Source organism: Coenobita brevimanus, chromosome 62, assembly GCF_032717465.1.
Source record: "Coenobita brevimanus isolate Jiangsu-jjx chromosome 62, ASM3271746v2, whole genome shotgun sequence".
NCBI classification, from domain to species: Eukaryota; Metazoa; Arthropoda; class Malacostraca; order Decapoda; family Coenobitidae; genus Coenobita; species Coenobita brevimanus.
Window position 1 is genome coordinate 19,982,130 of NC_137015.1, and position 14,179 is coordinate 19,996,308.

General features: G+C 41.5%; 1 protein-coding gene across 1 annotated transcript; it reads left to right on the forward strand.

Annotated features, from left to right (window-relative positions):
- Positions 1-9,437: 9,437 nt before the first annotated feature.
- On the forward strand, positions 9,438-12,921 carry LOC145403999 (uncharacterized). The gene is made up of 2 exons (XM_080275603.1): positions 9,438-9,580; positions 12,627-12,921. Exons 1-2 carry the CDS (start codon positions 9,438-9,440, stop codon positions 12,919-12,921), a joined length of 438 nt encoding a protein of 145 aa, XP_080131729.1.
- The last annotated feature ends 1,258 nt before the right edge of the window (positions 12,922-14,179 follow it).

Here is a 14,179-nt window from a genome sequence, read left to right on the forward strand (position 1 = left end):
AATTGGGTTCCTTGGTCAGACAAAATTTCTCTTGGAATTCCCACCCTCGAAAAGATATCAACCAGACTTTCGACTATTGTAATAGTGTCTATGTTCTTTAGGGCTACAGCTTCAGGGTAGCGTGTAGCATAATCTGTCATTGTCAGAATGTATCCGTGTCCACGTTCAGAGGTAGGGAAGATATCCTATTATGTCAATGGCAATGCGACTGAAAGGTTCAGAGATAACAGGCATAGTTTTCATTGGCACTTTCTTAACACGGCCCTTAGATGACATTTTCTGGCATATATGACATGACCTACAATATCTCCTTATTTCCTCCCCAGCACCAGGCCAAAAGAACTTGTCAAAAATTTTGGAGCTATTTTTGCGGTGTAAGAAGTGACCAGCAGTAACAGAGTCATGAGCTAACTTTAGAACCTTATCCTTATAGATTTGTGGCACAATAAGTTGTTTACATCCTATCTCATAGTCTTTATTACTATCCAAGCAAGTCCTGTATATCAGTCCATTAATTCTCTCATATTTGACACTCCTAGATTTTACTTTCTCAATATTTGCTGTAGCCACCTTTTCCCTGATTGACACTAAAGGTGGGCAAGAATTCTGTGCATCAATAAAAGAGTCCTTAGATCACGGTCAACAACAGCTGGACAAGTGGTTTAATTTCGTTTTCCTTCCTCACACTTGCACGAGTCTGGACCATCATTGAAACTTCCTTACTATCATCCTGATTAGACAATTTATCACATACCTTGCCAACATTTGGGTCATATAGGTTAGAAGGACGTAGGTTAGTATTACCCAGAAGGTTAGGAGTGGACATGTCAGGGTCAGAGCCAACAGAATGGGAGGTTAGGTCACTCGCAGTTAAGGCCCACCTGCGGAATGAGAAGAATCAGGAACTGTGACACCAGGAATACGCCCAATAAGTACATCATCAAACTTGATTGGGCCAGAAATGGCTTTAGTCCAACCAGTGAAGAATTTACTTTTGATGAAACATCTCACTTGGGGAAAGAATTTTGGAACATCAAGATAATCATATACTTTCTTCATTTTACTAAGTACTTACGGGGAACTAAAGTATCTTTAACCAAGATGGTGTTACAACCAGAATCTAGCTTAACATCTGCAGGTTTATTGAAAACATATCCTTGGGAATCAACTATACAATGATTTGGAGAAAGTTCACTCTCAAATACAAAATTTATCTTAAAAGAGGGATTCTTGGTTTTGTAATTCTTAGGATAATCTGGACAATTTGGTCTAATGTGTCCTGGTCGACCACATCCATGACATTTAACCTCGTTATCTTTAGTCTGATTAGTCTTACTAGGCTGAGAAGAAGGCTTCTTCCCAAGGAAATGAGCACTTCTATACCTATCTGCTGCTTTTGCCATTTCCACTACACTATCAAATTCCCTTTCCTTAAGAAATATCCTCATATCAGCACAACAGTTGGTTGACGGTTGTTCCAAAACCAGAAAATTACACAAACTCATAATCCTTATCGACATTGCTGAGTGTAAGCCACCTATCCAAGTATTGTTGCAACCTACCCACTAACTGAACATAGCTCTCCTTATCAGTGCACCTACTCTCCTTAAACTTCCTCCTATACATCTCCGCATCCACTGAATATGCCTTAACCCGCCCCGTCCCGACGACGTATGGGTACGTCACCACGATTTGCATTTGCCAGTCCCGGCGACGTACCAGTACGTCGTGCAATTGCAAGGTACCTAATTTGCACAATTTTCAATTTTCGCATGTGATTTTTCGTATGTATACACGGGACACCTTCCTCTATTCCTGTACAAGATACCAAGCAGGGACAATGCCTTACACTGCATAACCTCCCCCCTCCCCCCCTCAAGCCATTGTCTTGGCAAAGGACCTGTTACCAGTGACCTGGCTAGTAAAGTTATTCAGGACCAGAGTGATTCCCCAATCGATGACAATGTGGAGGACAATGTTTACATAGCATTAGAAGAAGAAACAGCCAGAAATAATGATCAGGTAGTGTGGCAAAAATAGGTCAGGTATGGTGATTAGTTAGTGAGTGAAACAATGCTTATAATGCCTTTATTACTGCTTGAAAACCAATATACTGTCATACTACATATACATTCGTACCAAGTAAATAAATAAATACCGTTTATGAGTGGATAAAATAGTTACCCTCCCATAGAACTCGCTTTCTTTGGTGCCAGCATGTTAGAAAACCCACTCAGGTAAGGAGGAACTCCTACCTGGATTGGGCACTTTAAACCTCAGGTGAGCGATTTCTCTATGAATTTTCGATGTTTCTCACCAAAAGCGAAGGATTTAGCCAAAAAAAAAAAAATCGAAAATACCTCGGGACTGGGGCATGTCTGAGGTGCGGAAAACCTCGGGACGTGACGGGTTAAGTAATGCTTCCTTTAACTTATTATAGTCACCCACAGTTTCATCAGGCAAAGACACGTAGGTTTTAAGAGCACGACCACGAAGTGAAGATCCCAAGTACACATGATAGTCCAACTTATCCCACTTATGAAGCTCAGCTAATCTCTCAAAATGCTGTAAATAACTGTCAATATCATCCTCTCCATCTTTAAACGTAGGCAACCTAAGGCCTTCATACAAATGTGGAGTGGGAGTCAGGTGTGACTCATGATGTGTTACCCTTAGCCCTGTTAATCCCAGCAGTCTCAGCTAATGATCGTTCATGAGTGCGTTGTTTTTCCTTCTCTAAATCTAATTGGTGCCTCTTTTGTTCGCGTTCGGCTGCACGTTCTTCCCTTTCTAATCTCTCCTTAGCTAACTCTTGTTCGCGTTGGGCGGCACGTTCTTCCCTTTCTGATCTCTTCTTAGCTAACTCTTGCTCGCGTTGGGCTGCACGTTCTTCCCTTTCTAATCTATCCTTAGTCAGCTTTTGTTCTTCCTCAGTTAATCTAGTGACAGTCTCAGGAGACAATCCCAGAGCTTGACCCTCTCTAATTATCTCTAAAATCGAACTTTTTTTTTTTTAATAGGTGCAGTTGATACTTACTAAAGTTCTACCACCAAGGCAACAAATATCAAATCACTCAATCCACAGTTCACAAACAAATCTTACTAAACAAATAATCATACATTCATAAGTTACCACAGCACAGTATAGAATGAAAAATAACCATAGCTACATTCTCAAAATATACTAGAAAACAAAAAAAAAAGTCTAACACCATATTGGTTTTCATGGGTCAGTACCACCATATCAAATTAGATGGGCAATAACACCACAATAAATTACACGGGTAATACACGCCGTATAAAAAATTAAATGGACAATACAATATCAAATTAGATGGGCAATGATACCATGTTAAATTACACTGGCAATAAATACCCTATTAATACACACGGGCAAAAAATACCGTACTAAATTAAACGCGCCAATGAGTAATTAACACTTGAAAATATACGGCAAATTTCAAGGAAACACCGCCCTAGAATACACAGGTTAATTACAATATTATCACCGTTACAAACTTAGGCGGGCAATAACCAATTCAAAAATGCGCGGGGCAAGAAACAATAGACAACATCCGGACATGACACGGGGAAAACAAGGAACAATTATATTGAGTCCCTAATTAGCAGTGCTATCGCGACCACTAAGAAGTGAAAACAACTTCAAAACACTCGTAGTTAAAACGTGGTAAACATGACATTAAGGCACATCATGAGAAGCTACACTTCACTGTGAACACGCTACAATACGGGTACATAAACAAGCACTTTGCCTCACCTGAGCCTCCCTTGTGTGAATGCATGCATTGGGGTTTACAGTACTGTGCACGACTGCAGATCACAATAACTTGCAAGCCGACGCATCACCACACAGCAGCACGTCACGTGTGGACACATCACAACGCAGTAGCACATCTTTAATAAAATCATGCATGAGTAATGCTGTACGATTCTCGATTGCCCCTTTAGATAAGACTTGAGTAATAGCAATGACACTATATACATCATAGGAAAGGACCTTTAATCCTAACTGGAACCTCAGAGTATAATATTTTGCTGCGTAAGGAATGTAGGTGGCGTTGGCGACGAGGTTCGTCGTCTGCACCAGGGTGCGGATGCTCAAAACTTTAGTCCCGGTCGTTGCTCGCCAGCGCGGGACTAAGTCATCACCTGTGTTCATAATGGCTGCCGTCTGCGATGTTCAAAACAGTATGGGCGCCATGTTGTGACGTCAGCGGGACTATCACTGGTCGGAACTCCATCAAAATTTACGACTGGTACCAGGCAGTCCTAAAGCCCATTCAGCGCGGTCGTAAGGAAGCTTTGAGCCTCTCATCAGCGTTATCTACCCCTCAAAACATTAGTTAAGGTGTTTGTAATACATACAAGCATATAGCGGTATTTTATTATGGCAAGGATCCCAGGGAACTCTCTCATGCATGATTTGTGCTTGGTTATCGAGTTTTAGGTAACTCGCTATTGAGGCCTCTTATGAACTGTAGATATGCAGCATAATTTTATCTCATGAGTGTGAAAGCCTCCCTATGATGCCACATACTTGCTATAAAATGTAGGCTACTCATATATTTTCATTAGGTATGGCATGTGAACTGCTTTTCTTTTACGAACCCTCGTTCTAAGTTAGATGTGGCAGATTTGGTATTTTTTCCGGTATATTACAGTTTAGGACTACTGGAATTTCAGATTTTAACCTCCATTCTCTGGAGTATGCATATTGAATTCCAGAGGTGTCCTAAATTTTTTTTTTTTTTTTTTTTTTCCTTTAGGGACTTTCATTAGCTCACAATTTTATTATGACCAGTATGGGCTAAGTGATAGGGTCTTTAGGTAAGGATAGGGTATATGTTTACAAGTGCACCTGCCTCATGGTAATGAATTTGATATAGCTCAATAGGTACAGTTGCGAGCAGATGACTCGAGGCCACCTACTCCATCAAGATGTTGGTGTTTTATCTGGCAACAGTGGTAGCTGTGAACTTCACCGAGATTCAGTCTGCTGTCCAGGCGAAACAAACCCAGTGATAATTTGTCAATGTGCCGCTCTAACTGGTCTCCAATCAATATCATGCAAGTAAACGTATAATACTGATAATGATTAACGTGTCAGACACGTGGTAGATATATTTATAACCATAGTATTACAACACAGGCATCCAAATTATGGTGCGTTCATTCATGTGAGACACACGGTTATCGGTAGTGATTTATTTTGTTCGACTATTGCCGAGAACCAAACAACCTTTACCAGTTTTCAAGAGATATGCCGTAGGGTTATCGGCTTCCCCGCAACCTAGCATTATTATCCAAGGTGACCAGATTTATTGGAGCTAAAAGCGGGACGCGCGCGCGTTTTGTGTGTGTGTGTGTGTGTGTGTGTGTGTGTGTGTCTATATATATATAAATATAGATAGATAGACAGATAGATAGATACAGGTAGATATATAGACATATATAGACAGATAGATATTGACTAATGTGACAGCGACCGCTGCTGCGCTACACCTCAAACTGAGGCGGCTAATCAAACACTAACGTCTCCACGAATTCCGAACATACCATACGGTACAGTGAATGGGTAGACCAAAGTTACAAGCTAGTGAACATTACAGATTTTATATTAATAATTCGGTATTTCATTTGGTTAAGATTATGCCTAATTTTTCTAATTCATCCTAATTTCATAAAAGAAGGTCATTTTATATCTAATGCAATAGTAAGTTTCTAAAAGCGGGACAATTAAGATAATTTGCTAAAAAAGCGGGACATTCTTGTCACAAAAAAGCGGAACAGACGTCCAAAAAGCGGGACTGTCTCTGTGGCCTTGGACTGTCCCGCCTAAAAGCGGGACTCTGGTGACCTTAATTATTATCACAAAAAACACCGTCATGTCATTCGTCCCTCACCGTTAACCTCACTTTCGTCAACAGTTAAAGGTTCACACCGCAGTAGGCGGAAAAAGTGGAGGAGGGGGGGGGGTTAGTTATATGGAGGGTGGTGGGCGAGGAAGGGCGGGACGAGGTGGGACGTGTGATGGGAGGGGGGGTGAGGGGGCAAGTGGTTGGCTGCGGTATTTACCACATATGAGATTAGAGGTTATAATAGGTTTGTTTTGATAGAGAAAACCAATGTTTAATATTCGAGTGATAAAGTCGATCGATTACTCTCCATAAATGTTTATCATGAACGGGTCAACTAGCTCCATTCTCCCATACATGACGTCACGTGGTGCCTACGTAACAAACCAAGGTGATAGATGGAGCTGCACGCTCGGGATACCGTCTCACATGAATGAACGCACCACAATTTGGATGCCTGTGTTGTAATACTATGATCATAAATATATCTACTACGTGTCTGACACGTTAATCATTATCAGTATTATACGTTTACTTGCATGATATTGATTGGAGAGCAGTTAGAGCCGCACATTGACAAATTATCACTGGGTTTGTTTTGCCTGGACAACAGACTGAATCTCGGTCAAGTTCACAGCTACCACTGTTGCCAGATAAAACACCAACATTTTGGTGGACTAGGTGGCCTCAAGTCATCTGCTCGCAACTGTACATCTTGATGTCTGCGTCAAATCATTTTAGTTCATCCATGGCAAAATAATAGTCTTTGAGATAAACGAAAACCCACCACCACTTTGTACTTAGCTTAAAACCTAACCTAACATTACTTAACTGGACCCCACTGACCTAAAAACAACTTATCACCGTAATCATGAGGCCTTGGCTTGACAACCTCCAAGCAGGTTTGGGGTTTAGGTTAGGTTAGTTAATTTAGGTAGATTAGGTTAGATTGGGGCTAAAACTTTGTTGGATGGGCCTAATGGTTATTAACAAATATAAAATCTGTCAAACATTGTTAGAAAAGAAAAACATTGCAAAACAGGTCTAAACGAAAAAATTTCCAGTTTATTGACTAAACTGAATGCTTGAATTTAGTTTATACGTCCGAAACATCACGTTGAATTCGACTGATAGCATTGACAGCATCAGTAACATACTGCCAAGCTGCCGCCTTCATCCTGACTCCTGGTGACTCCTGTTGTCAAATGAAAATTTTCCCAATATAAAGTCTTGCTTCTCTGCAACACTTGTTGCCATAGCCAGCAGCTCTGCATCATTAAAGTTTGGGCGCCGAGGTCTCTTGGCTTTAGGTTCACCTTCCATTGTGAAGTAGGTTAGTATTAGCAGACAGAGGCGTGTGGCGAGTATCTAGACTGTGGCGGTGATATTTGTTGTTACCAGCATGCACGAGTTGTATGTTTAGAAACAACCTCGATTCTCATTGGGTGCCTTTTTTGTTACACTGATTCTCATTGGTTGCTATCAGATCAGCTGGGGAACTGCCTGCCCTCTGCCGCTTGATGGGACTAACACTTATACCCGCCCTACGACTGACCGCTTCTCGTTTGAACACTGGGTGCGGATGCTCAAAACTTTAGTCCCGGTCGTTGCTCGCCAGCTTGGGACTAAGTCATCACCTGTGTTCACAATGGCTGCCGTCTGCGATGTTCAAAACAGTATGGGCGCCATGTTGTGACGTCAGCGGGACTATCTCTGGTCGGAACTCCATCAAAATTTACGACTGGTACCAAGCAGTCCTAAAGCCCATTCAGCACGGTCGTAAGGAAGCTTTGAGCTTCTCATCAGCGTTATCTACCCCTCAGAACATTAGTTAAGGTGTTTGTAATACATTCAAGCATATAGCGGTAATTTATTATGGCAAGGATCCCAGGGAACTCTCTCATGCATGATTTGTGCTTGGTTATCGAGTTTTAAGTGACTCGCTATTGAGGCCTCTTATGAATTGTAGATGTGCAGCATAATTTTATCTCATGAGACTGTGAAAGCCTCCCTATGATGCCACATACTTGCAATAAAATGTAGGCTACTCATATATTTTCATTAGGTATGGCATGTGAACTGCTTTTCTTCTACAAACCCTCGTTCTGAGTTAGATGTGGCAGATTTGGTATTTTTTCCGGTATATTACAGTTTAGGACACTACTGGAATTTCACATTTTAACCTCCATTCACTGGAGTATGCATATTGAATTCCAGAGGTGTCCTAAACTGTTAATTTACCTTTTTTTTTTTTTTCCCCCTTTAGGGACTTTCATTAGCTCAAAATTTTATTATGACCAGTATGGGCTGTGAAGTGATAAGTTAGGGTCTTTAGGTAAGTATAGGGTAAATGTTTACAAGTGCACCTGCCTCATGGTAATGAATTTGATATAGCTCAATAGGTACATCTTGATATCTGCATCAAATCATTCTAATTCATCCATGGCAAAATAATAGTCTTTGAGATATTAACGAAAACCCACCACCATTTTGCACTTAGCTTAAAACCTAATCTAACATTACTTAACTGGACCCCACTGACCTAAAAACAACTTATCACCGTAATCATGAGGCCTTGGCTTGACAACCTCCAAGCAGGTTTGGGGTTTAGGTTAGGTTAGTTAATTAAGGTAGATTAGGTTAGATTGGGGCTAAAACTTTGTTGGATGGGCCTAACGGTTATTAACAAATATAAAATCTGTCAAAGATTATAAGTTAGAAAAGAAAAACATTGCTAAACAGGTCTTAAGGAAAAAAAATCCAGTTTATTGACTAAACTGAATGCTTGAATTTAGTTTTTACGTCCGAAACATCACGTTGAATTCGACTGACAGCATTGACAGCATCAGTAACATACTGCCAAGCAGCCGCCTTCATCCTGACTCCTGTTGAGGCACTGTCAAATGAAAATTTTCCCAATATAAAGTCTTGCTTCTCTGCAACACTTGTTGCCATACCCAGCAGCTCTGCATCAGTAAAGTTTGGGCGCCGAGGTCTCTTGGCTTTAGGTTCACCTTCCATTGTGAAGTAGGTTAGTATTAGCAGACAGAGAGCCGTGAGGCGAGTATCTAGACTGTGGCGGTGATATTTGTTGTTACCAGCATGCACGAGTTGTCTGTTTAGAAACAACCTCCTTGATTCTCATTGGGTGCCTTTTTTTGTTACACTGATTCTCATTGGTTGCTATCAGATCAGCTGGCGAACTGCCTGCCCTCTGACGCTTGATGGGACTAACACTTATACCCGCCCTACGACTGACCGCTTCTCGTTTGAACATTGGTGAGGGTGGTCAGTCATAAGGCGGGAATAACTTAAGACGGGACTAGAGGAGCGACCACCGACGGCGGGACTGAGATATGACCAGTTTTGAGCATCCGGCTCCTGGTGGAGGTGGTCAATCATAAGGTGGGAATAACTTAAGACGGGACTAGAGGAGCGACCATCGACGGCGGGACTGAGATATGACCAGTTTTGAGCATCCGGCCTCAGCACACAGTACGCAGACGACTTTACAGTACGGGAATGCGCGGTCGGAGGCCTGCAGTTAGTCTGGGGGCTAACATGGAGCATAGGGTGGAATATGCACTAGAGTATGCAGACAAATCGATAGGCTTTTGGGAGCAGGTCATCTTCTGTGATGAAAAAACATTTTCATCCGATGCTCAGACAGGTGCACATTATGTCTGGCGGCAACCAAACATTAGGTAAGAACCTCAGTATTGCATCGTCTTTCTTACTAATGTCACGTATACTAGTCAAGTTAGTGGTGTGGGTAGGAACAAAAATGAAACGTTCCCATCTTCGTTATACATTTTACATGTGCTATTTACGCTGTTATTTACTTATAGTGTATAACTAATCTGTCATAATTATTATGTTTCTATCTATCTATCTATCTATTGCCAGACGCCTCAATCCCGTTTGGGGTGGCCACAAACAAATCGCCTCCAAGTCGCCCTGTCCCCCGCCATTTCACTCCCCTGCTCCCAACTCACACCCCCCCTCTCTCATATACCTCTCCACCCCATCTCTCCATCTCATCCTCGGCCTCCCCCTCCCTCTTTCCCCCTCCACCTCACTCACATACTCTCTTCGTCAGTCTTTCACCCTCCATCCTCTCCACATGGCCAAACCACCTCAGTGTATTCCTCATAACGCTTCCTATCACATCCACATCAACACCACAACGCTCCTTTATATCCTCATTCGTCAGCCTGTCTCTCCATGTGACTCCACAGGCTCCTCTTAAATAACTCATTTCCACGGCCCTCACTCTTGACTTGTGTCCTTCCAACAACGTCCAAGCTTCACTTCCGTACGTTAGAGTTGGTATCACAATACTGTCATGTAGTAACTTTTTCACTTCCATGCTCACTTCCCTGTTTCTTATCACTGCTTTCAAAGAACCAGCAACCTTTCTTCCCTGCTGTACCCTTTCAAGCACTTCATCCTCCAAACCTCCATCCTTACTCATCACACTACCCAAGTACTTAAACGTACATTTTCCAATTCCTCACCATCCAACCTCGCTGTACATTCACTGACTTCACCTCTCTCAAAGACCATCACTTTACTCTTCCCTACATTCACCTTTAGATTCCGTTTCTTACACACTCTCTCAAACTCATCCACCAAGCCTTGCAGCTCCCCTTCGTCTTCACTCAACAACACGATATCATCTGCACACAACAGTACAGGGAGTTTCCAAACACTATCCTCTCTCACCAGGGCCACTCCAACATCCACTACCCTACCTTGTACCTCTTTTATTACCCCATCCATGTACAGATTGAACAACCATGGAGACATGACATATCCCTGTTTCAACCCAACTTTCAAAGAGAAAAATTCACTTAGTTCACCATCCACACGCACTGCAGCCTTCGCACCATCGTACATACTCTTCACAGCATTCAACAACTTCCCATCTATTCCATATATTCTTAACACTTTCCACAATCCTAGTCTATCCACCCTGTCATATGCTTTCTCCAAATCCATGAAAGCCGCATACAACTTCTTTCCCTTCTCTAGAAACTTTTCCACTAAAGATCTGAGAATGAATATCTGATCTACACAACCTCTTCCCTTCCTAAAGTCTCCCTGTTCTTCTCCAACTAATTTCTCTGTTTTCTCTAACTCTGTCAATAAGTATCCTACCATATACTTTTCCTATTATACTAAGAAGACAAATGCCCCTATGATTACCACACACTTCTTTTTCCCCTTTTCCTTTGTACAAGGGAATAATTATACCTGACTTCCAATCCTCCGGGACTCTACCTTCCTCCCAGGCCAATCTGCACATCTTCCACGTCCATTCTACTACTATCTCTCCCCCATGCTTCAGCATTTCACCACACACTCCATCAATTCCTGGGGATTTCCCTGATTTAACTTTCTTCATTGCTTCCACAACTTCTATCCTACTGATTTCTTCCTGTCTTCTCACCTCCCTCCTTCTCCCAGCCATTCCCCAGCCACTTATACTCGCATTACTTCCATCCTCCACGTTCAACAATTCCTTAAAGTGTTCTCTCCATCTGCTCACTTTTTCTCCCTTCTCCACTAGTAATCTACCATTTTTATCTTTCACTCCCCTGCTAACTCCACTTCCACCCTGTCTTACTCTTTTCACCTCTTTCCAGAACATTTTCTTACAGTCCCTCCACTTTACACTCAAATTCCTTCCAAATTCCTCATCCACTCTCTTCTTTCTCTTACTAATCTTTTCACCTCTCTCTTTCTACATATAACTCTCTCTTCCGCCTCTCAACTTCTTCCACGCCCCTATTTCTCATCCATTCATTGTATGCTTTCTTCTTTTGTGCCACAGCCCGTTTCACCTCTTCAGTTCACCACGCTGTTCCTTGCACCCCCCTCCGTCCTCTCTTCCTTCCACACACCACATCACATGCTGCACATATTTCTTCTGTAAATATTCTACACACACCTTCCACGTCCCCCATCTGCTCCAACTCATATTTGCCCAATCGTTCCTCCACTTCTCTCTTATACTCTGTTTTTTTTTCATCCTCTTGTAACCTTTCCACTCTCCTTGCAACTACTCCTTCCTCTCGTCTTTCCCTTCTTCTATTCCTCCATCTTACTTGAACTTTAACTCTGGCCACCACCAAGTAGTGGTCAGAAAGTCCACTCCCCCAACCTCTATAAACTCTTGCATCCAATATACATCTTCGCATCCTTTCATCCACACACACATAATCAATCATTGCCTTCCTTTCACTCAATTCACCACCCACCCATCTCATCACTCGCCATGTATACCTGTGGATCATTTTATGCCTGAAGAGGGTATTGGTATAACCAACCCCCTCCCAGCACAAATGTCCACTAACGCACTCCCATTCTCATCTATCTCAGCAGGCACACCCCACACACCAACTATTCCATCCACCTTCACATTCCCAACTTTACCATTCATATCACAAATCAAAAACACTATCATTCCTTCCAAACTTTTCCATGCACACTTCTACATTTATGTTTACGGGCATTATATTCTCCATGATGTTTTAGATGATTTCTTTAATAATGTATAAGTAATAAATACCACAAACTGTAGTTTGTATTCAATCCATAGTTAAAAGTATTTCTCATACGTATATCATTGTCGCAAGGTCTAATATATGCATGACTCGAATGTGTTGCATCCTGAATCCATAACACCCATACCTACCATCATTCCACTAATTATCATCTATTGGGTAATTAACCCATATTTAACAGATTCACCTTGGAGCATGTTGTTCGAAGTGGAAGTGGGCGTATTACCGCAGGAATGTTTGAACACGCCAGTGGTGTTGGTCCGGGTCGGTTCACGGGGGAAAAGTATCGCGAGATCTTGGAAGAGGTTTTGCTTCCGTCCGTGAGGGCTGTGCTCTACTCTGACCAGGAGCCTTTTTACATCCTTCAGGACAACAGCCCCATTCACACCTGCCGGATTTTTCAGATGCGGTTTGCTGAACACCCGGAAATAACAGTGTTGCCACACACACCCAAATCACCCGACAAACCCAATTGAAAACGTGTGGTCTGTGATAAGTAAACGCATACCAGCCAACCAGTATCGCACCCGAGCTTCTGTTGTTAGTAATGCCTTAGAGGCGTGGAAAATGCTTCGCGGAGATGAAGGAATTAACCTGACAGAGACGTTAGAAGCATCGATGCCGCAACGGTTAAACAGTGTTCTGGAAGCAGGCGGTGGATACACCAAATATTAGTGGAATAAAAAAGTGGCCCCACGGTTGTTTAATTTACCTTGTAGCTACTACGTATAATAAAACATGTGAACATATGCATGGCTTTCACATGCTACGTGCATAGATCTGTTAAAATCAGTGACAAACAGGTTCATGCGTTACTTTCATCCATCTCCCTATTACTGTGCTGTTCATATGTTACTGGGTGTCACATATTGCCCAGTCATTATCACAGGCATGTAAATACTTTTACAACATTTATGATTGCTGGGAGGACTTATATAACATTTACTCTCTAGTCACGTGCTGAGAAGCACGAAAGCATGACAGATAACAAAATATATACTACTTGCCTGTCTTAGGCCTTTCTAGTTTTACTACGGTATCTTAACATGATCAGAAATATCCACACGTGACTAAGTAGTAACACAGTATTACATACGATAATATAGTATCAAATTTCCCGTCATAATATACGGCAACCATCCCTACTGTGCAGGGCTGCCAACTGTTGCTACCATACTCACCAAACGTTTCAAATAATATCGTCCATTGTGTCAAAATGTAACCTCTTTTTTTTTTAAAGATAATTTTGAGATAATGTACTCTAAATTGACTGCGAAAGACCTAGAATTATTTCCAAGAAATTGACGTTTTTGATGGTGAAAAAATGTAATTTAGAAATTATGTAGCAAGAAATAGTTTGATATGTAATGAAAACTAGCATGTGATTATATAAAACAATGTTTGAAATTATGCGGTCACCAAAACAAGGGAAAAACTTCGAATAATTATTCTTTTTTATCTGAAGTAGAACTTTAAAATTATTTCCGAGCCTCGTGACTGTAAAAAAAAAAAAATGGAATATTTGGACTTTATGAAGACTAGTTTCCATAGGAAAAATCTCAAATCTAATACTTTGTGAGATGCAATATTGATGAGCCTTTGACATCAATAAATTTATCCGAGAAAGTAAAAGCTACCTAGATATATGATTAATTATTTTATAAATTTATTCCTCATCTCCGGAGACAAATAGTTCACCACGACTCCAAAAAATGCAGCTTGAAGGAACACTGA